General features: G+C 43.5%; 1 protein-coding gene and 1 long non-coding RNA gene across 5 annotated transcripts in view; one reads left to right on the forward strand and one right to left on the reverse strand.

Moving 5' to 3' along the window:
• Positions 1-5,683: 5,683 nt before the first annotated feature.
• The window catches only part of LOC148645178 (alpha-1,6-mannosylglycoprotein 6-beta-N-acetylglucosaminyltransferase B-like), a 28,211-nt gene continuing 10,687 nt past the window's right edge, over positions 5,684-23,207 (reverse strand). The window contains exons 6-18 of one of the 4 annotated variants that reach the window (XM_088613397.1): positions 21,920-21,984; positions 20,487-20,663; positions 18,224-18,391; positions 17,014-17,183; positions 15,756-15,887; positions 15,298-15,431; positions 11,350-11,480; positions 10,262-10,417; positions 9,612-9,758; positions 9,277-9,357; positions 8,608-8,682; positions 7,407-7,588; positions 5,684-7,086 (exon numbers count right to left, since the gene is read on the reverse strand). In XM_088613397.1, the coding sequence (XP_088469523.1) occupies positions 6,888-7,086; positions 7,407-7,588; positions 8,608-8,682; positions 9,277-9,357; positions 9,612-9,758; positions 10,262-10,417; positions 11,350-11,480; positions 15,298-15,431; positions 15,756-15,887; positions 17,014-17,183; positions 18,224-18,391; positions 20,487-20,663; positions 21,920-21,984 (1,817 nt within the window). In that variant the 3' untranslated portion in view covers positions 5,684-6,887. Of the gene's footprint in view, positions 7,087-7,406; positions 7,589-8,607; positions 8,683-9,240; positions 9,358-9,611; positions 9,759-10,261; positions 10,418-11,349; positions 11,481-15,297; positions 15,432-15,755; positions 15,888-17,013; positions 17,184-18,223; positions 18,392-20,486; positions 20,664-21,919; positions 21,985-23,207 lie in introns of all 4 variants that reach the window. The other 3 variants (XM_088613398.1, XM_088613396.1, XM_088613395.1) reach the window with 3 other exon arrangements.
• On the forward strand, positions 6,954-17,072 carry LOC148645179 (uncharacterized). The gene is made up of 6 exons (XR_015928603.1): positions 6,954-7,043; positions 7,416-7,674; positions 9,592-10,457; positions 11,975-12,029; positions 12,896-12,988; positions 16,954-17,072. It is a non-coding gene; the product is annotated as an uncharacterized LOC148645179 (long non-coding RNA).

Genomic DNA, 23,207 nt, shown 5'->3' on the forward strand with positions numbered 1-23,207 from the left:
TTTCCACTCTCCACAGAAAAAAAAAACCTTGACTGAGTGCCACTTGTGGGGGACGCTTCCAAATCAGTTGTCCAAAATAAGCACCTCACTTTACAGAATAAATGGAGCTACATGCTATTAAACAGCCCGGGACCAAACTTTTAGGACAACACTTTGATTCTCACAAACAATTAAATTCCCCTCCGACGGAGGGGAGGGAAAACAAAATGAGTCAGACGAGCTGCAGGATTAAATCCAGAAAAAAAAGGGGGAAAGAATGAATATTGCAAAACAATCCACATGCTTGTGCAGGCATATTTCCTTTTCTGTTTTCGGCTCAGTGGAACAGAGACGTGTGTTTTCAAAATGCAAATCCTTATTCCGCTTTATTTGTCAACTCTCTTCCCACCTGTGTGGAAGACTTAAGAGGAGGCATCTTCCTTATAGCATTTGCAAGCTGTTAAATCGGCTTTCTAAAAAACTGCACAGCAGCCGCCAATGAGAATCGCACACACCCTTTGGAAAGAAGTGTGCAGTGCTTGACATATGTCCCCCAGACACTTCCTGTTCTTCGGCTGGGACTATACTTTTCAGTCACTGTCGACGGAACACTCTAAACTGAAAAGCCACTGGGGTATAGAACATCATCAGCACTTGACTAAAACCTGATTACTGTGTCAGAGTGTGATTGAATCAGCAATGCAAGGCGAGATATAAACAAACTCCCCTGTAGGACAGGCTTGATTGATTGAACAGGACATGTTCAGATAATACGGAGAGAGCACCAGGCTGCCCATAACTGCCAAAGCAAACAGGACACTTGACTTTTCTAGGGGAAGGAGGATGTCCCCATCGCAGCCTTTCACTTTCTGGGGCTAAGGTGTCTGCCTTTCACTCTTTTTTTGCTGGGCTTGCAGGCATTGGCAACACAAGTTATCCAAGAAATATTTTGTCTGGCATTGATGAGGGCATTTCAAACCACAACCAAAGTAAAATGTACACAGTAATTTGTAAAACCTCCGATTTACATCACAAAATAAATGGAATTCCCAATCTGCGATTCAGATCGAGGCAACAAGACTTCTGGTGACGTGATTTCCGGCGGCCTTATTATGTTGTAAACAAACAGGCTTGTGAATGCATCTCTTTTAATCCTATAGAAATATTGCTCTCGAGTTTGAGATCTTTGAGGTTTTGCCGACAAACACTACTTACTTGTTAACTCTGCAGGCAGATCACGATGAAACATTTCTGTGGTGAAATGTCTGCTGCACAATTTGTAGTTATTCACTTGTACATCACGGTACACGAGTCATTACAGGGACTAGTGAGCTGGAAGGGCCGCATCACACTGCGATTCATGGGAACTCGACTGCGAGTTTGTGACAGCATGGCGCCTTACAGTACTTTCACGAACTTCACGACTCTGCGCTTGATTCGAACTTCGGTAACATTTTTCTAGAATGTCTACGAATTTGCTACCAAGATTTAATAACCAGTCTGAAGAATCGGGACTGCAGTTCCCCTTTAAGTCATATTTATTAGGTCCATTGAAGGCTTAAGACGTTCTAGCAGGGAGTGTAAGCCCTACTACTGTCAGCAAGAGGAGGTTGTAAAGGAACAGGTAAAGGTACATTCCATGCTGAAAGGAAAGAAAAAGAAACACTACCCTGTCGGAGGCTCCACAGCCAAACCCTAGTGTTAATTTTCTTCTCTTTATCTTTCAGCATGGAATAAACCCTTACCTGTTCAATGCAGGCTTTAGCTACAGCATGTCACTGAATGCTCCATTGGGGGGAAAAAAAACCCAGGACCTAGACTGCACCTGATCTGAAGGACGAAGCATCAGACAATGAAGTACCCTGTAAAACACAGTGGCACAGCTGAGGTATACTGTATACCAGGAGTAATTGTGGGTCCATCTAGTCTCTGAACTCTGTGTACTCCTTTAAAGGACAAGCAGAATGTCTGGGGATTTTCATCTCTACCCACCACTAGTAAAGGATAAGGGAATTCTAAGCTCCGGAATGGTGAGGTTTAATGGAAGTGCCTCCAAAGACCAAGGTGATGTTCGGCTGTACGAGGCTCCTGATTTGTAAGTCGGCTGCAGAGGCAGTCGCTGCATTTACACCCAGGCGTCTGAAGGCAGGAAACTGCAAGGTTAGAGAAATAACTTTCCACATGCCTCTAACCTATGTACCTCACATCCCTCCTAGGAATAAAAAAAGGCACATTTCTAAAATCACTTAAATAAACAGGGGAGTTTTATTGGCCCACAGGCATTCCAAGCTGTCTGAGTAGCACGGACAGTGCACATTGTGCATTATGAGTAATTTTTCGAACTTCTCTCATCCTTCCATTATGTTATAATAAACATACAGGGTGTCCAGACATGCTGGGATATGCAAGTATTTCAATTTCAGGAAGGGATAGTGTTTGACGTTTTGTAGCTTTAAAATGGTCCAGTAAATTTCAGACTGTCCTGTCAAAATCAGGGTTTTTCAGTATTCTTTGAGAAAAAAAACAGCCACTTCATCTTCGAATTTCGTATAACTAGCACCCTTCTTGCATGCAGAGGATCATAATATAATTGAAAAACGAAAGACTTTTTAGAACATTTTTTTAAAACAAAACTTTTAGTCCATATTTAAGACATTTTCGGGAAGCCCTATTTTCTGTGGAGGGTCAATCTGATGTTATGGTTCTGAATCACAGATGCCACAATGTAAGATAACTAATTACCACATGGCATTTTGCATACCGAACGCTGGATCTTAAAACCAATTTGAAACAGAACCTAGTCCCCTAGTCCACACCACAGGGGCATGGTCAGACATTCAAAGCAGTTAGGATCTCTGCTGCTGCATTGTAGCCACAGGACCATAAAACCAGCATTTTTATTTAAAAAAATACTTATTTGACATTCCTGTCACTGTTTAAACTGAAACGTATTATGGTCATAGAGAAAATGATCACTGCTTTCACAGAGATGTATAGACGGTGTATGCTTTGTTTTTCTTCATATTTTGAAGCTCATCCTGGCTGTAAAAGCTTTTACTTTTTGAGAAAATGTAAAAATAACGTACAACAGAACCACACTTCCATTCATTCCATACCTTGAAATCAAAATCAACTAAAAACTACTGTATGAATCACGACAAATACACCCCTATGTCTGAAGGGCTTTAGAATTTCTTGGGATAGAAAGAGCAATACAGATTCTAATATAATTAGAAAAAAATAGATTTTTTTTTAAATAGGGAACAGTTTTCAGCTTTTACAAATCTCAATCGGTGACGAGTCATTAAAAAACATGTCCAGCCCCGAATTCGCCACTTTAACGCTGTTCAATTAATATCTGTCAGACCTGTCTACAAGCACTGCAGATCTGAAGGTCACCTTAATGCATTCACTGCATTTGGTGGTTGATGAACACATAGAGGTTAATTCCACCTCCTTTTATTAAAAAAAGAAGCAAAAACACATTTTGGCTGTGGAGCTCTTCTTTAGGTATGAAGAGCCTAACACCTCACCCTTGAGGAAGACTGAAGCTGAAGCGTTGTATGTTTTCCTTTTTAATTTTACATTGTAGAATTAAGCTCTGTTTGTTCCATTGTCGCACACATGCTGAGCACCCTACAGTTTCGGGCTCTAAATTGTTATCCGTGGATGCAGCTAGACGGCTTTTGCAAATACACATAGTCAATCATTTGTTAAAATGAATAAATTAATCCACAAATCACGTGGTGATTTAGACCCTTTTTACATAGAATTCTGACCCAGACAGCTGCATGCTGCTCAAACTGTCTTCCAAATGTTAGCAATCTCCCTCATATTATTCAAGACAATCACTGTTCCCTTACACTGTTTCACCCTACTGCGATGGACTCAAGTCCCATCCGAGTATTTTACTTCGTACCGATTGCTTGCCAAGATAGACTATTGCCCCTCTGAGACCCAGTACCTGATAAAATAGTAAGCAAATGGATGGATAGGTGTGACACCACCCCCACAGCACCTCCACTGCACATTGATAAGCGCCTGGAGTTGGTGCTCACTATTGACAAATTGTTGTAAAAAAAAAATCAACTGATCAATGGACACTCAATTCAAACCCTTATTATCAGAGACCCAAAGCAGTGCTGCACACTGTCAAAGTCTGTCAAAAACCCTAGCTGAGGCTGTTGTTAAAACCCCCTTCACCAAACAAACTGCCTATAAGCCTCTTTCTCTGCCTATCACAACTGCAGCCAAAGCTCAGAATGTGCTGTTACGAGTCCCACCGAGGCCAATAAATACATAACCAACTAAATGATTTCTTAATGCACTGCTGAATCAGCAGTAAACCCCCTCTCCAGAGAAATGTCCAGATTAGACAAATAAACGTATTATTCATATGCATGAATAAAATTAATTCTTTGCCACCTTTAAAGCAGGAAATCACTTTAAAGGCTGCATCGGTTGCCCTGCGGTAACTACTAAATCGTTAATGGTTCCACGCCTGATTCCAGCATAATGGACTCTAAGTGGCAGTTTGGAAGGATTCCTAAATATGCAGATGTCTGTGCCTCCAGAAATACATTTGAGGCAATCCCTAGTCAGAGATATAGCAAATATTTGCATCGGTTTTCCTCTGGCCTGTATTATGTCAGCATGCACCTCTGCAAACTCACACAACGGCAACAATCCAGCTCCGTGTAGAAGTTACACAGGCCCGCTGGTTCTGCTAATGTCTCCAAGAAGGAACAGACTGTGGCTTTTGAGACTGAGGCCTTCCCCACGAAACATCCATGGTTTGCCCTTAGAATGGACCATTTTGCAGATGTGATGTAAGATACCGAAAGATGAGAAAACTGTACTTCTTATTTCTGGAACCTTCTCCTTAGTGGGACCTTGAATGTCACAGAGGCCTTGTATGACCTATCTGAGCACTGCCCTTGAAGACCAAAATGGAAGAATGCTGGCTAGCCTAAAGTAGTCCTTAATTAGCCAAAAGGCTTTCCCAAATTACAGCCTGGCCCCCCTCTCTGCCATCGACCTGGCTCCCAGATGGAGTCAAGGCCTTGTTTTGGCTTTCTTTGGCTGTCTCTCGCGCGGCCTGCTGCGAGAGGAGGTCAGGACCCTGTTCGCTCCATGCGGTTGCCAGGGCCTCCTTCGCTCCAAGAAGCCCGCAGAAGTTCAAGGTGGAAAAATCCAAGACAAAGCGAAGCCAGAGAGCAGCTGCTTCGTGTTAGCCACCACCCCATAGCTCTGAAACCCTAATCGTCGAGCTCTCATGTTATTAATTAACATGTTTCTCTTGTCGTCTTCTATTTTCTTTTTAGAAGAAAATATGTTAGGGGGGTTTTGAACTTCGACGCTCATTTTTCTGACCTTCACTTCATTTGTTTTCCGTGTTTGTTTACACAGTTCAGCTCTTCTCTACTCTACCACGGCGTCACGTTCCCAGTGTGTCGGAGGGGAAAGAGCCCCTCAGTCGCATTAATGAGGTTGTTACTGCCTCAGGAATTAGGGGAGCCTGTGATTCAGAGCTGAAGGCCTTGTTAGGGAAAAAATGTATTCTGGTAAACGATGGTTTGGATGAAAGTAGTTCTCCATGTGGCATTGTATGATCTCCAGGACGGGCTGTGATAAAACCACAGAACTGCATTATGGGACATAGATTTGCATGCTGTGGTCAGGACTGCAAATTGGACAAGCTGGGTATGAAAGCAGCAAAACAGTTTTAATCTTTTAAGTGCAGCCAACGTCAGGGTGACATAAACCGACACTTCGGCACAGGGTTCTGCACCGTTCTACGTAATAGTGGACAGTTTGTAACAACACCAACACTGATTGCTTTTGGGGGGTACGTAGGGGTCTGATTAGGGTTAGGGGTTCATCTCACAACATTTTCACCTCTCAGGAGGAGTCTCATTTTTGCTGCCCTTCTAGCGACAAATGGAAAGCACAAAGAAAAATTAGCCAAGAACTAATTTCACTTCCACATTTGGATCCTCTGCCATAGACATGGATAACAAGTTGCCATCCTCTGTCATTGTACCTGTAGAAATCCTCCAAGGAGTTTAGAAAATGAAAGTTAAAGTCATTTGGTTTTAGTGATCTTCCATTTTTATTTATGCTTGGATGTGTCATATATACCTGAAAATAACCATTCCTGAGCTGCCCACAGGTGGAATGCCAGGGAAGGAGATGGGGAGATTTTAGAGCTGCACACATTTCAGAGCACCTTCAATTGGACTCAAAGGACTGTGTGACTAATTTCTCCCACAGCCACACACTTCCACTGTGTTCTCAAAAGTAATTTAGGTCAATCGAAGTTGCAAACCACATGGAAAATACCTGATGTAAAGAAATACGTGAAAATGGACCAACTACATTTGAAAGATTGTTCAATGGTTCACATAGTTGACAGAGGCTACTTTCAGCTGAATATCCAGGCAGGAAACACAGGGGTTTATTATATTTGTTTGGGGGAAAAAAGGCAACATTTCAGAGGTTGGTACCATGTAATGTGCATTGTAAACCAAGTACCGGTTTAAAAACTAACATTAATAATGAACAGGACAAACAGCTGGCTGAGTCATGGTGTTGCGAAACAAGCTTGGGAGGAGGTCAAATTGTCTCACACTCTCCGATGTATAAATCCTTGCTGGTTGCCCTGAGCTCTGTGTACATCTTTTGTAGTGCTGCTCCCTCCACCCCCAGCTCCACCCCTGCAGCTGCCTCCCGGGCTCATTCCTTGAAAGTGAGGGGGGGATGTGACAACTCATCCAAGCACGTTGATGCCAATCAAGTGTTAAGTCCATTTTTCCCTTTACATTTTTCGGCATACTTAGATTTTGACCCAACTACTGAGACACTGAGTCTTGTGCTTTTGAAAAAAAGGTATTGATCTTCATGCCTTCCTACAGACAGCCCTTGCACAGTGCCACCTGTCCCTGCTGGTAGTTTCGGCAGGGGCACAGTCTGCGATACAAGCTCCCCGACCCCGCGCAGCTGAAGAGGAGCTTCTCTCTCTGCAGGAAGCAGCGGCGCCTCCTCTGGTTGTAAGCTGGGAAAAGGTGATTCACCTCTGCCGACGTGCCGGAACAGTTCGCCCCCATTCTGCAACAGACAAACGGTCCGCGCTCATTAGCAGCTTATAGAGGCGGTACTCTGGTACTTGTGGTGCTACATTTTAAACTTACGTTGATCAGATCACAAGTTATGACATCATGCCATCAGTGTGAAACCTCCTCATTCACATCCTTGACCAGAAATCTGATTTTCTCATAAACTCCGCTGAAAGATTTGTATCGTGCACAATGTGCACAAAGTATGTGATGGGATATACAGTAACTCCAAGAATTCAGTGAAGTTATCTGTTAAAGGCCGCGCGCTGGCACACGCTAGTGAGAATGAAATATTACTGTTTCTTTCCATACCTGCTGAAGGCAGTGGCGTTGTTCAGGAGGTGAAACAAGGCCGGCTCGCATACCAGAGATGCATCATGGCAGACGGCTGTGCAGGATTTTCCGGCAGATCCCAGGCGAGGTAGTAGAGCTGTTTCCGGCGGCCAAGAAGGGTGAGAATCAGAACAGAAATCCTGAAAAAAGAGATCAGGATACTGCATAACAGTGATGGATACATTCTAGGACTTGGAGAGCCGCAAGGACCTGAAAATCCTGTTTTCTGAAACGTTTGGAAACTGTGGTAAGTCGGAGCAAGTAATGCAAAAAAAAATGATTAATTTCAATGACTACAAACTGTGGCAGAGTGAAAGCTTGAAGGCCTTGATGTTTCCCAGGAAGAAGAATGAGAGTCACTTTAGTACTCAATGACTTAGGGATTAGATAAATTATCTAAGGTGTCTTTTGTCATAGCAGGAACGTTGACAGCAGCGTTCCCATCCTGTTGCCTAAACTAATGATCATTTAAGAGGTCATTCAAAAAAGATCTTTTGGCTTTCTGCACAACGATCTCAGATTTCAGATGCCAACCTGAAGTCCAGCAATGAGACAGGAGATATCTAATATAAAGATGTCTGTATATAGACGTCTTTGTATAAAGCATTTTAGGATCTTGAGGCAGGAGACGTGTCACACAAATGCAAAGCAAAATTAATTAGAAGTAATATATTGAAGTTCAAATTTCACAATAAAGCCCCAATTGAGCCAGTCAACTCAAATTGAAATCCAGAAAAACACCTACTATCTACCTAACCACAGAAACAGCTTGGAGCAGAGATGATTAGGTGGGGGAAAGGCTTTAATACCAATTAAGTAAGGTGTTGTAGCCAGTTCAACCAGATATTATTAATTGTCTTTGGTTCTGGCTATAACCTCCTCTCGCGGAAAGTACGTTGTATGACCATGGTATAAACAGGAATTTGTTTTAACATCTCACCTGCATCACTGCCCTTTATACAGAATGTCGTCATTCTGATACTACAGTTCTGATTTACCAGCAAAACGTAGTCTTGTGATGTCTCTCATCTTTCAGTATTGTCCCAGTGAAGAACACCCCAGTGTCATGTGAGTTTACGAGATCTGAGAAGGTGTCGCTGTTAATATACTTTCTGGAGTACACACATTTTCCTCAAGCAGCTAGCTAGGGCAACTACTGCATGAAACATGCAGGTTTTACCTGGTGGGAGATGTAGGCAAAAACCCTCTCCAGCATTCCTTCACAGGTGAATTCATAGGGGACGAGGGGCTCCACCTGTAAGGGAGGGACATTTAGAAATAATAACAGCACCAGGTCAGACCTGAAATGGATAAATATGAACATTTTCCCCCCTGTATATTTCAATGGCAGATTTTATATATATACACTGCCGTACAAAACTCTAAGACACAACCTGAGAACTGGGAACCCGGGGGGCGATACTGATTTCTTTTCCCAAAGCTTTAGTTCAATGGCAGCAGGATCTCCCAGGAAGTGGGAACATGTCAGGTTGCTCCCTTGTGCGGTGGCTCTGTGGCTAAGGATCTGCGCCTGTGGCTGGAAGGTTGCCGGTTCGTATCCCGCGGCCGGCAGAGGAATCCTACTCCGTTGGGCCCCTAAGCAAGGCCCTTAACCCTAGCTGCTCCAGGGGCGCCGTATAAATGGCTGACCCTGCGCTCTGACCCCAAGCTTCTCTCTCCCCGTCTGTGTGTCTCATGGAGAGCAAGCTGGGGTATGTGAAAAGACAAATTCCTAATGCAAGAAATTGTATACGGCCAATAAAGTGATCTGATCTTATCTTCTACCCCTCCCCAAGCAGATTCTATCCCCAACCTGTGTGTGCAGTATGCTCCTCACTGCCAGCCGCACCTCGGTGGAGTTGCTCATGTCCACAGTCCACACGTAGGGCTTGCCGATGAAATTTTCTGCATAGGGGTGCTGGGAGGGTACCTTTAAAACACACAGTACAGAGCTGGCAGACCTGAAGGCAGGGTTTTCAAAAGCCTACCTACATTAGGAAACAATTTCCCAGACCCGGATTAGCAGCAGTACGAAATTTGCTTTCCCTAAATGAACGTCAACCAGGTTTAGTTAGATCAGGGAATTCACTGAAAAGCCTTCATTTTGGCAGACAAGTTTTATTTTCTAGTAACTTCAGTTTGGTTAATGTTTTTCTTTTACCAGGCTCGGACACAGGGCCCTACCTGTCGGGTGGTGGGCTTCCCTCGGTAGAAGTCGCTGTTCTGGGGGGAGCGTGGGGGCTGGAACCGGGGCTGCAGGAACACGCAGCCTGAAGCGATGGCCTCCAGGGGCGCAGGGCCCTCATACGGGAACCCCAACCCTACAAACAGCTGGGAAACAGAGTGGAGTAACACACAGCCCTGTCCTCTACTAAACTGCTGGTCACTCCAGTGGAGCACCACAAAAGACAAAAAGGAACTCAAAGCAGTTGCTATTTTCCTTTCGGGGGGGGGGGGGAATGGGGGCTTTTTTCATCAGCCTCTCTGCACAAAAGCACATGGTCTGTGTCTCCACTGATACACAATTTCTTCCAGTCAAACAATGGCAGCTACTCATATACACACAAATATGTAATATGTACATTTAGGCAGTATGATGTGGACGTGCTATGAAGCAAATACAATAAGCAGATTGAATTTTTAATGTTCTGAGTTTCCATGTAGACACTGTTAGCAACCACATCTCAAAGTGATATCAGTAGCCGTGGCTGGCACGGGTCTCGAGGAGCACCTCTCACGTGTTTGACAAAGTAGTACATGGTCATGTAAGCTACTTCAGTTTCTGTTCAGCGTTCAAGGCCATGCAAACTGAGAAGCCCCGGCTGATGGCCTACCTTGGCTCTCCTCAGCAGGCTGAGCAGCTGGTCCTGCGGCAGCAGGCCGTGGTTTATGATGTAGCTGGGGAGATGAAGAGAGCTCCCGGGCTCCTGGTACACAGTCCCATGGACCTCCAGCTCCTGGCTGAGGACATCCAGGTAGCTCTCCTTCCCCTGCCGAGAGAAACGGAGGAGTACAGCACCTGAGAATGAGGTAGGTCTAAACCACAGAGTCTGGGTCCATCAGCTTCGATCACACCACAGTGTCCCTCAACTCTCCAGCAGGTTCCTGCATTTATATTATCATAAAGAGCTCAGGTAAGATTAAAACCAGACAGAAACAGTTGGAGGAACGCTGCACAATTGCATTATACAGTACAGATCTGACCCTTCAAAGCCCTGTTTCTGATGGAACTTGACAATAAGTGCGAATGTAATTGTTGTTTCCTCCTCTTTGTTTTCCTCATTCCAGAAAATCTTAACACAGACTTCTGGTAGGGAGTAGCCTGTTTTTCCAAAACCTCAGGGTTGGAAAGGGTAATACTGTGGCTGTAGGTAGCTGTGGCTGGGGCAGTAGTAATTAGGGCAGTAGTTTTAGCAGACCTAACACTAGAGGTCGTTGCGGTCTCTAATGTTTGTACATAGGTTCACATGTGGCACAATAATGGATCAATTACTTAACTGGTGAAGGGCTAAGAGCAACATTTTCACACAGTATTTAAGTCTAGTTAGGTGTATATAGGATCTCATGGTGGCAGTTGGTGTTCAGTTAGTTTAGAACGAGCATTTGTGCTGTATAGAGTAAAGTTTCCTTGCACGGTATCTGTGCTATCCATTGTATTTCCCATGTATAACGTTAACCAATTATTACACCAATCTACAATTCACCATCTGAAGTAATCAAAGAAGGCTCAACTGTATTCTAAGTGTGGAGTCCTTTATGTTAATTTCAACCAGCTGTTGTGAAATGTTACATCTACAGTAAATTCTATAAGAAATAGTTCTAAAATGGTTTTGCCCATGCGCCAAGACACAAAAAACTCAGTTTAGTTCTAGGTTGTATTCATTTTGTCTCACAAAACTCTTCGCCCACAAAACTTCATTACTTGCCACATGTAGTCCTGTTTGCCATAGATGACTGCTATGTTGGCCTTCCTTCTTGTCTGCTCCTGTTCCTCCAAATCTCTTCCCAGCTCCTCGGTCACAAACCCCAGGAAGGAGTTGTCAGGTGTGTGCGCTGTGAGGCGAACCATACAGACAATATTATTTTTGGTAGGAATAACAGTGCCTAGCAACCATAACCATAACAGCATATGAAATGAAAATGTCTTTATCAAGGCAAAATCCCACATATGCTGTGGGACCAAGAGGTGGGACCAACCAAGAGGTTGTTGGATCTTTAGATTAAAACAAGTTTAGAAATATAAGCTTAGAAAGAGTCTTCCTTTGTAGTACAGGAATGAATGAGTGTCTTTTACATCACGCTTGGCATCCGTGAGAGCATTAGGCTTTTGTATTGGCTGACCTGAGCTACACTTATCCTCTGAGTCTTGGTTGTTTATCACCTAATTGAGAGGCTGATTAAGTAAACCAGAAGATGTTGGTCTATTGTTTAAACACCAGCTGTATTGTAGATTAGCCATAACTGCCTCTCAGAAAGGTTGTGCTCAGCTTGCAAGAGATGTGTGAATTGTTCTAGAAAGTTCCGATGTTCTAATTCTTTCCTTATAGGAACCTTAAAGCAGGGGCAATGAACAGGCGGCCCAGAAGCAGTTACAAAACAATGGTAGGTTATACAAACGTGATCTTTTTTTTCATTTGCTCCAAGATCTCTAGCAAATAAAAGCTTGAGAGACTGGATGAAAAACATGGGTACAGTATGTTGTTTCTCCACTAGCGATTTCATTGACTAACTGGGGGAAAATGCACACAGCTATTTTCGCATCAGGTATTTGGAAAGTTGTAGGAATAATGCTTGGATGGCGCTTTTGCTTTTGCACCTGTGATTGTGTTGGTAAGCTGTTAAAAATGTTTTAGCATTTTCTGTTATATTGACTTGTTCTAGGGAACTGGCAGACACCTTTGTGTGTCAGACATTTCCATTTATTTCTACACTCACTACTTCGTTTAGGGTCTGTTGAAAATGTGCTATAGTGCAAAATGTGAAGTTGGTGGACCACTGGCCTTGCAGCAAGACAGCACAGTGGCCCATGGTCAGCTTTCTTTTCATTATCAGACCAGAATATCCATACAAATTTCCCAGTGTCATTTTCCCAGTGACCCTGGGACACTGTAGAAGGTTCTCAGATGGAATACTTAGGTCCTGACTACTTGGTTATTAAAAATCCCAAGTACACTTTTGGAAGAGTATGGGTGTTTAGTTTCATTCCGTTATGGGTTTGTACAATGTGATCTCCCTGAAGTTGACCCTTAATTTAATTTAACATAAGCTGTGCAGGGATGCTATAGTATTATTGTTGTTGTTGTTGTTGTTAATAATTACAATTGTTGGTGATTATGTTATCCCACTGAAAGTTATCCATCTTGTAAAAATAAAGAGTTCCCCACTCCTTTTTTAAGGAAAGAAATAGGTATATTAAAGGAGGTGTGATTGTCCAGTTACGATATAAACTTTGCTCTCTGTTTCTACAGTACGTATTTGGCAGAGAGTCCAGCACTTTTCCATCTTGTTGACTCAGAAGAGCTTTAACGATCCTGGGATGTGATGGAGGGCACTAAATAAAAGTAAGTTAAAAGAAAGTCGATGCAAGTATTTATTCATGTTTTTATAGGTGTAAATGGGAGGGGAGGTCTATTAACTGAATAAGGAAAGATGCATTACTAGAAAAGGAAAGAATTTAGGGGAGCACATTTCTGACTACATTGGGTAAAAAATCTGCAGACTGCCTAAAAAACGTAGAGTATTTCAATGGGATAGGAAAAGGCTGGAATTTGACGGTTAATAAAACTAATAAAAGCTCTGTTGTCTCCAAGTTTTCCCACTGTGTTTAGATTAAAGCTCAATCTTAAATCCCCCCCATCTCTTCCCCATCAGTTAAATTACTCTAAACACTGCGGTGACAGCGAGGTGTGAGAGATAGATATTTATTTAAGAAAGACACAGGATGAGTGGAATGTGGGGAGTGAGAGAGACAGAATTAGCGAGAGAAATAGTTGGCGCATTAAGGGGACTGCCAAGACTGGAGAGAAAAATAACTTTGGGCTCTTTTTCTTCTCGGTTTCTTCTTTTGACATACTTATAGGAGGCCGTTTCCAAATACAGTGGTTTTTTTTTGTCTCGTTAGCAAAGCCGCGTTCCTCCTCACTGTGTCTCCTAGCGAAGAAGTCATTTTGGAAGACCTGTCCCACGTGGACTACCAGTGGCTTTGAGAAATAACCAGGCCTCAGCCCTCAGACACTTCAGATATACGTTCCTGACTCTAATCCACTTTCCTGTTGTACTCTCAGCAGCCAGCCCCACCTGTCAGTATCAATCTTCCATTATAAAACAGATCGGATAAACACAGTGGACCGATCGGAGAGACATTCCAACTTGTACACAATTCTTTAATACACTGGGAAGGTTCACATTTACTTAACCTATAATTACTTTTTTTTTTCCAAGGCCGTTAAAGTTCATTTCAAGGGCTTCTTTCCTCTGGAGAGCAGTAATGCTAACAATCATACTAGAATCCCACCAACCACCGACTGGAGAGCACAGAGGTCTATGAGAACAGAAGGATGCTCTGTCTCTCCTTTGTTATTTCACGCATTGGCAACAATCAGGGGCTATGTTCATACTGAAAAAAAAGGGAAGAATGAAAATATATACAACACTTCGGCACCCTACAGAGGAATTTCACTCATTCAGATCGCAGGTAAAACTGGATTAAGCACTGCAACCACAAAGCCCAGCCCCTTGCATGGCAATTAGAGGGCAAGAGGAATGCCCTGTGTCAGTGCGCAGCACGCTTCGGCACAAGGTAGAGGATTGTACGGACCGCCCGCCCAACATACACAGTGGTGGCTGGCATGTTTGTCAAAGACGCTTTCTGAACCTCATTGATTCCACATGCAGCAGATGCACTGAACTGAACACAGTAACACTCCCCAGTGTTTCACCAATTGCACCTGGCAAGAGCAGACCACTCAGTCTCAGTTTTGCACCTGTATAATACCTGAACTAGCACATATACAGACTACTCCAGCACACCTTGTACTTCAGGATAGTACATTGTTATAGAGTACAGACATGTTTTCATATTTAGAGATAAAACTATATCAAGTTATCAATATGTACAGATATTATAATTCCACACAATATAATGAAACATATGACTTGCAAAGTGTTTTTTTTTTTTATGGGAGACATCAATTTTCCCACTGCAGACTGGGAAAAACCTATAAGGATGCCAGCAGCAGAAATGTTAGATATGGCTAATGACTGCTTTCTTACTCAAATAGTTTGCACCTACAAGAGAAAATGATCTTATATTTTCACTCAACCAACAGAGGTGGGAGAACCGATAAGGAGCTGTGATTAAAATATGGTGCGCTCTTAGGTGTACTTTGTCCAAATCAAAGGTTTGCAATCTCAGTAAAGCAGACTTTGAAGGAATGAGACAAAGCGTATGAAAAAGTAGCATGGGATAAGACAGATATGGAATTGGTTGAGAATGGATAACAACCGATTAAAAACATTCTGCTTGAAGAATAGCATGTATATATCCCTAGAAGGTGTAAATCAAAAGCTAAAAAAAAGCATTATCCCAGATTGTAAGTTTTAGTGATTAACAAATCAATTAGTACTGAATAGGACTGCCATTGCACAGTGGGGTCTACACAGACCTGGGAAAGAAATGGAACAGTCCGTTTCATCTTAAGAAAGGTGTACTGTTAGGAGATGTTTCGGTTTTGGGCTTGTGATGCTCAAAAATTTCCAGAGGAAAAGGTAAGAAAAGAGTCACAGGCTAGGAGTTTTGAGAGGAGATCCTGCATTCTCCTTGTGTAGAAACCCAGACAGAACAGAGGCACACAAACACACACACACTCACGGAACATGGTCATGTACTGCAGTGGTTGTAGGTTCCAGCTCCCCCAGGCTGTGCTGTAACTGTGCTGATCAGCATATTCCCTCAGATTGAAGGCAGGTTCTGTGCCAAAGGAGTCCAGAACCCGGTACCGGCACCTAGGAGCAGAGCCGGAAAGGGCCTGGATTTAAAAAAGTGCAGAGTAATCTCTAAAATGGCCACTGTTTGCTTTTGATCCCTCTTCAAGAAAATCTGAAGTTTTCTGGAGAGGACCAGTTACAAAGACAATAGACAAACATAGGAATCCTTGTTAGATCTTATAAGACTGACATTATCAGAGCTCAGAAGCTGTGTAGAAACAGTCTTGGTGGATTTACTTGGTGAAGGGGTCCTCTGTGATCCCCAGCTGTGACAAAGCTGTGCAAGATAACACCAGGTGGTAGCCTTCACAGGCAGACAGAGCGGCAGGGTGTTATTCTTACCGGTAGTGATGAAACGAGAGCCCCATGGCCGCCTGGAGCTGGGCCAGCCCATGGTAATCCGTGTAGAGCAGGTCAAAGGGCAGAGGGCTTTGAATGGGACAGCTTCCTTTTCCTGGCGCAGCCCCTATGAGGCTAGACAACACAGACTTCTGGGATACCATGTACTGGTGGTGGCGGATGTGTGGTTGACAGTAAATTATTACCGAAATAATAATTAACGAACAATTAGTCACTCAGCAGACACTTTCATCCAGAACAGCTTAAAGAGACGAGGGGGAGGCAGCTATGTCTCTGAGCTTGCTGTTTGAAACGTCTTTGAGAATAAGAATTCAGTCTTGCCTGTCATCAGGAGAACAGGCATGATCAGTCACTGACAGAGCACGGCAGCCTTTTCTGCCACTGCTGTGCCTAGAGAAAAGAGCTCAAATATAAGCAAAGAGGTTATATTGAAGCTCTTATAGATACGTTTCTATCAGACTTTAGAGATCATTAATAACATGCAATTTACATTGGTAGATGTAATATTTTCTCCCAGTGGTGTCTTCTAACACCTAATATTGGTTGATCTAATAGTAATAAAGTACACATCTAAGGGAAGGACTACAGAACCATTTGCCTTCTGATCCAGATTCTGCTGGATATGTCTACTGTACATGTATAGGCAGAGAATGTTAGGTTTAGGGAGACCATTGCTTAGACCAGTGGGAAGCCATTTCAAGCAATTATATTACAGGTCTCCACGGCCCGAGGGAGTTCTCAGACGTAAACTCCAATGAGGTTGAAAAAATCTGGAATATTTTTCCCGACTATATCTGTGCAGTTGGCTGGTGTGGTGCACAGGGACAGGGAGACTTTTAAAAAGCGGCCTGCTGCCATCAGGGCTGCTCTGAACGCAGGACTGATCCACAGAACAGATTTTGGTGTTCGTAGGGCCTTGGGCACTTTCACTCCGAAATGTGCAAAAAGAGGGGTGAAAGCCAATTGAATTACTTCGATTGGCATGACGCACTTTAAACTCTTCTCATGCTAAACCACGTGATTGATGGAGCGAGTCGCGCGACCATCACTTCGATACTTCTAGTTTCTAGAAGAGCCGCTAGATAGCGTATGATGATTGATTTGAAGCACCTAGATTCGATCGCAAGCCTGTTGTTTCAGCTGGTTTTTCGTTAGTCACTAGTGTTTCCCTCCTTCGTAGGCCCTAGGCACTATCCCTACAGTGCCTGATGGGAAATGCGGTACTGTCTGAAGGCTTTACCTGCGTAAGAGTGGCTGGGAGCTGGCGAAGATCAGGTGGTGCCCCAGGACATACAGGGCGGTGCTCACGTCAGCCCACTGGACCAGTTCCCCGAGTGGACCCCCTTTCTCCACCATCTCCCCAAAGCGCTGGCCAGCCCCTCCTGCCAGCACCCCTGGGTAGAGCAGCACCTGCATTCCATGGAGCCGGAGAAGAGCGAAGTCAGTGTTCGACTCGATTTGTTTTTCAATATCCCTGATGTTTCGTCAGTCCTGGTTTTTCCTCATTAGGCTTGGGGGCAGGAATGTGGCACAGCTGGAACACAAGCTTTAACTGCATGAGGATCTCTACACTCAACAGAACTCTGCACGGCACACAGACAGGGCTGATGTCAGGTAAGGGCTCGCCTTATTAACATTGTTTTTTTCATAATATGTAGGGACTATTATTCAGAGAATATCAAGAGAAATGTATCAGTTGTCCCTGCAACTAGTTACAAAGTTATAATAGGAAGTTACTAAATATTTTTTATACCAGGGGCACTAGAAGAGACAGGTACATTAATTATGCTCATTAACATCAACAGAACTGATTAGGAGGGCCTGCATGTCACAGGCTAATAGCTTGTGTGGCCACCACTGGAAGAAACACACTCTCTACATCTGCGACACATGGTTATAGATTGGCACCTTATCGGTTTCTGTCCCATTCCTCCTGTAGGACCTAGACAAGCATATGCTTGTTCACTGGTCTCTGAGCCCAACTTGCCATTTGTCATTCCAGCTCACAAAGCCCTTGTCACAGATGTCAAAGGGGAACTGCAGTCCCAATTTCTCAGACTTGTTACTACATATCGGTAACAAAATAGATTATTTGACTATATAGAAAAAATGTACAAATGTCAAATTAAGCACAAAATCGTGCACTTTGTGAAAGAACTGTGAGATGCCACATTGTCGCAAACCCCTAGTCTGGAACAAACTGCTCGGCCATGTTGAAAATGAAACCATGGTTTATTTCAAGATATGGCTGGATGAGATCCTTTGATCAAATAACTTCTCACTACAAAACAATCTTGATGGGGTGAATGGCCTTTCTTATGTTCTTATGCCTTCTATCCAGTACCTTCCAGCATAATCGATAGCACTGTTTCACAGCAAAACTCAACCAACTCTCGATGCAAAACAGCCTAAATATTCAGAGGTCAACAGAACAAAGGGGCCATACCTACCCTTAACTGCTGCTGTGGCCTGTGACCAATTTTCTGCCGAATTTTCTCACCAGCCTTTGCCCACCTCCTGGACAGCCTCTTAATTCTTGAGAGCATAAATCTCACCGCAGGACCCCTGCTATTTCCAATAACCTCAAACAGAGGCATCAGGTCTGTCCGTATGAGTGCCTGTATAAAAAACACAAACTTACTTAAAGAATTTATATCATATCGGGTACTTTAGAATTCTCTTTAGCTGTCCGACTTAAAACAAGCAGGGTTTCAGCTGTCCATGTCTTGGTGTGAAGTTAGAAATCCTGCCTGATGTTAGAAACCAGTTGTCTGAGGTTTCAATTCAGAATTCAGTTCAGAATTCTAAAAGTCTAAATTGGATAAATTTGAAAATCTTTAGAATTGGGAACACCTCTAGGACATGCGCTACTGCTTTATTACTGAAACACACATTGCTAAATGCTAGTAAATAGCCTTATAAGTACTACACAAATGTTAGCTTTTTAATATCTTTGAAAGGGAAGAAGTCTCTTTAAACAAGGGTTGTCCTAGTTTAAAGTGGTTGATTCATTCATCACAAACACATGCCTTACTGGTGTCTCCATACTCTAAAATGTTCCTTAATATTTCATTTAAAAGTTTTTTCTTGATTTCCTACATGATTTCAGGGTAGGGGCATAGCACCACACCTATTTAGAAAATATTTGGCCTCCTGGCTTTAAAAGCAATTGCTTCAGTGGAATGACAATGGACTGTATTTGTGTCTCCCACTCCAAAAAACATCATGGTGTATATAGTTGCTCCACAGGACTTCATCAGAGCTACGGCCACCTGAAACCACCTTTCCTAAGCACTGCCCTGCTCAGATTCATGATGCTGCAGTGCTGCAGTCATCTACGCCCTGAGCTACTGTACTGTGAAAGACTCCACCCTGCACCAGCACAGCCATGAGCCAGTCACAAGCACAGCGGAATGACTACAGCGCTGGCAGCCACAGCCATCCGCTAGCAAAGGGAACCTGCACTGGGGATAAAGTGTAATGTGAGAATAATTTGTTTACAATAGAGCTGGAGAGCTTTTAAAAACGCAATTAGGAATGCTTGGTTGTTCAAGCGTGTGCCAACCTACCATGGGGGCTGAGATGTATACTGCATTAGGCTCAATGTGCTATTGCCCCCTGCTGGTGCAAGGTCAGAGTGCATTTTTTTGTCTTGAAGGAGAAGCAGGATTTTTCCCATGGAAAGGCAGGGACAGTGGGGCTATCTGACTGCCCTGCTGGAGAGCGTGCACGCGGTTCAGCTTCCCCTGCTCAGGTCACTGCTGCAGTGAACTTCATTGGCTCGGTCACAGCACATATACCGCTTCTTCGATGTACACCTGCTTTCTGTCCCCACAGGGAAAAAAAACCCCAAAACAGAACCATTCCTTCGTAAATCATTAAGAAAGTTAATCCCTACAGGTGGATTGTCGTCTTTTAAGTCAGTAGCATCTTCATGCCTGACAAAAATGTGCAGTGACTGTAACTATTTTAGAAACACACGCCTACTCATAACTGGCTTAAAAACTGAATCGCCTAATTGTACAGATCAAACCGTTTATTTACTTTATATTTTTATACTGCAGAAATACCCAGGAGCTGTCATAGTGTCTTAAAGCGTTTGGGGTGTGATAAACTGCTATTTGTTTTTTTACATTTTCCATGTGTGCCCTGTAACATGCGTCTCTTTTCAACAGTTTGATTCAAAACCAGATCTTGAGATATTTACGATTAAAGCAGAGAACGATTCATTAGCATCGGTTGAGGGAAGGTTTTGTTTCTTGATGGAGGTGCTTGGATGTTGGATGCTTTTTCATGTTAATGCAGTGTGAATGTTTGTTCAGACGGGTGTAAGAACCACGCTCAGATCAATTGTAGACATTGCTGTGTAAGATACACCATAAATGAAGCACCTAGGATTAACAGAGATGTAGTCCAAGTGTCTGTCTCAGGTGTTGTAGAGCTAGCATCAACCACAGATGTCCACCAGAGGGTGCTCAGGGATATTAAAGGTCCATTTATTATTAAGCCTTTTATTAATTACTCTAATTGTTGTCCAGGAGTGATCAAAATCTGTTAAACATTGTATGACATGTACCAAGACAAAAGGCTATTTAAAAAGAATAGGTCTTCACATCCTTGCTCTATACTCAATATTCCACTGAAATTAACCTTCTGACTGATCGCATGCAAGGGACAGCCTATTATCATGAGTGTTGGTTTTCAGTGTTTCACCTCTCGTTTTTCCCTCGTGGATTCCTGGAGCCAGTCTGGAACGATGGCTAGGCTTCTGCTGGGCAGAGTGGGGCAGAAGTCCTCTCGCTCGCTCAGGTATGCCAGGATAGAGCAGTCAGTGCCATCGACGCCATAGAAGGCATAGCAGGGGTCAGAGTGCCAACCGGTTTGCAGGAACTGCTCATAGGAAGGAGAGGGAGCACTGTATTACAACACACAAGACACGTTTCTCTCTCACACAACACTATTAACTCTTACTAATGTCAGTATCTATGTATACCCTTTCTGTATGAAAAATGGACACCCACTGAGAATAGAGGCAACATTCTGTATTTCCACATCATTTTCTTAGCCCATATTACAGGCATTAACCTTCTTCATGACTGTATATACTTAGACCAAGAGCACAAGGCCGAGGTAACAGATGTGATTGTGTGTTTGGTGGCTGGTGTCATTCTTATTGCGTCTGTGTTAAGTGTTTAAAAATACCTGAACACTGTGAATGACCAGTTCTTCAAATGTTCCGTGAAGAATGTCACAGAGACATTAAAGACATTAAAGAATGGCTTTAAGCCTCAGAATGTCTGATTTCTGTATACAGCAGAATTAACCTTTGAATACTTACAGTCCAAAAGCCTCTGCTTTCTGTATCAGACTTTTTAGATTCTGACACAATTATCTTCTGCCTTAATTTAAATGCTGGGCCTGTTTGGTGTTCAGATACTACCTTGTTTAAGATTTTCGGCTTGTAGTACCGAAATACCTTTGTGACACACGTATTGTCAGCTGCAAACTGGCAATATTAATTCCCAATTCATTGCTTTTTATAAGGATTTCTTACCACCTTTGGAAGCGGAGTCTCTCTAATGTTGAATGAAACCTCGTTGCATTTGAGCCCCCTGTACCTGCATGGTTTCATTCCAACTCTGTTTAATTAGTTACTGCCTCAATTGGAGATGTTTAACAGCTTTTCCTAGCAGTGAAGGAGCTGCTAAAATAAAGAGACCCGTAAAAACCGCTGGACTACAGCCATGACACCCCCAGCACAGTGCAGAAGTGCGATCTGTTTTCAAGGCACTGTGCATTGTTTTTCATTCAGTCTTGCCTTTAAAATCATCAGAACCTTGTAGCACCAGATTGTTTGCTCCATCCATCTAGAAACCCGTCATTTTCTGATTTTTGCCATTCGATCACACGGCATTTCCCTGCAGTTGATTGTTTAGCTCAGAGGGAGATCATTTGTATCGGGCACTGTCGTTCCTGTTCATGTTAAACAAAAACAGCATCGTAGTTCCATCACCTATACAACAAAACCTAAAGAGCACCTTGGCTTTCACGGGTAATATTTTTCACCACGCGGATCTGCACGGTTGTGCACTGGGGGTGCCCACACTTTTTCTCCAGTTTGTGGAAAAACAGTAACTTGGTTTTACCTGCACTTTTCCTGCACACAGGGGAAACTTGGGATCATTGGGCACTTCACAGACTTGAGGCTGACCTTCAAAAATAAAAGAACACCCATGTCATCCCATTGAGTCCAACTATCTGAGGATGCAGTGTCTTTTTTTCATCGCCATATTTGGTGACCAAGAAAGAAACGACTCCCTATTTATTTCCTGCTGAATTTAGAGTATATTGGAAGAACGTCATTTCCTAAATCCATTTCCCCCTGCAACTCTGATGGCTAAGGCTGTGTTTGCTGCCACGTCAAATATTCGCCAGGCAGTTTTGTGCCTTGGACAACCCGTTATTTTCTCACGATTCTTTGCGGACATCCGCTAAACAAAATAGGGTGATTAACTTGGTGGTGTCAGTGGTTAATTTGTCAGAGGGCTGTGCATGAATTAAAGAGGAAATACAGAAACAGCACACATGAACAGAGGTGTACAAACCACCTAAATGATTCGTACTCTGGCAATAAGCCTGCATGGAGGTTTTGTTAATACACCTTCCAGGGCAGGTTGGTATCAAAAGGTGAAGAGAGGGGTACCTTCTGGTGGATGTATAAGCACCTGCCTGCTGAGGCTAAATATTTATTTCTAGAGTGTTTCTGCCCTAATGCTGCCTTGCATGTGTTCATACTCACTGAGCTGGCTCAGTCCCAGCATCCCTCTTCAGCCCCTGGCAGCTTTGTCTGGGTGAAACGTTGTTCCAATCCATCATTTTTAAGAACTGTAGTCTGCCTTTTGCCTGCCCCACTTGAAACACCGGACAGGGCATTCGTAGAGTACGCAGACTGCCATGCACCAAAGGTGTCTGCTAGGGCATCGGCTTTGGGTGAGGAGAGTTAATGACTCAACTGCCCAAGGTGCTGCTTCCCAACACCCCCAAATACCCCCTTCTCTAACCACATCGTGGGGCAGGAATCACCTGGAATAACCCTCTCTGCTGCCCCGGCGGGCTTATACACAAGCTCCTTGTTCCCTGTCTCCCCCCCCCCCCCCCCCAGACCAGGGGGCTGCCAACCCAAACAGAAATCCCGCGCGTACGATCACGCTGTCGAAAAAAAAAAAAGAGCGCCCGCTTGTTAAAAAGGCGCGTTCTGCGGACAACGTGCCCACCGCGTCGGCAGTAAAAGGAAAGGAAGCAAACACACTAAAAAGAAAAGCTGCGAAGCAACAAAATCCGAAAGGGTGACATAAAGCCAATAAAACAAGCTGCGCCGTTCGCCGATATTAGAAAAACAGCCCGCAAGGCCGGAGCCAAGGGCTTCCACGGCAA

Source organism: Lepisosteus platostomus, chromosome 19 (genome assembly GCF_059453375.1).
Source record: "Lepisosteus platostomus isolate fLepPlt1 chromosome 19, fLepPlt1.hap1, whole genome shotgun sequence".
In the NCBI taxonomy this organism is placed as follows: Eukaryota; Metazoa; Chordata; class Actinopteri; order Semionotiformes; family Lepisosteidae; genus Lepisosteus; species Lepisosteus platostomus.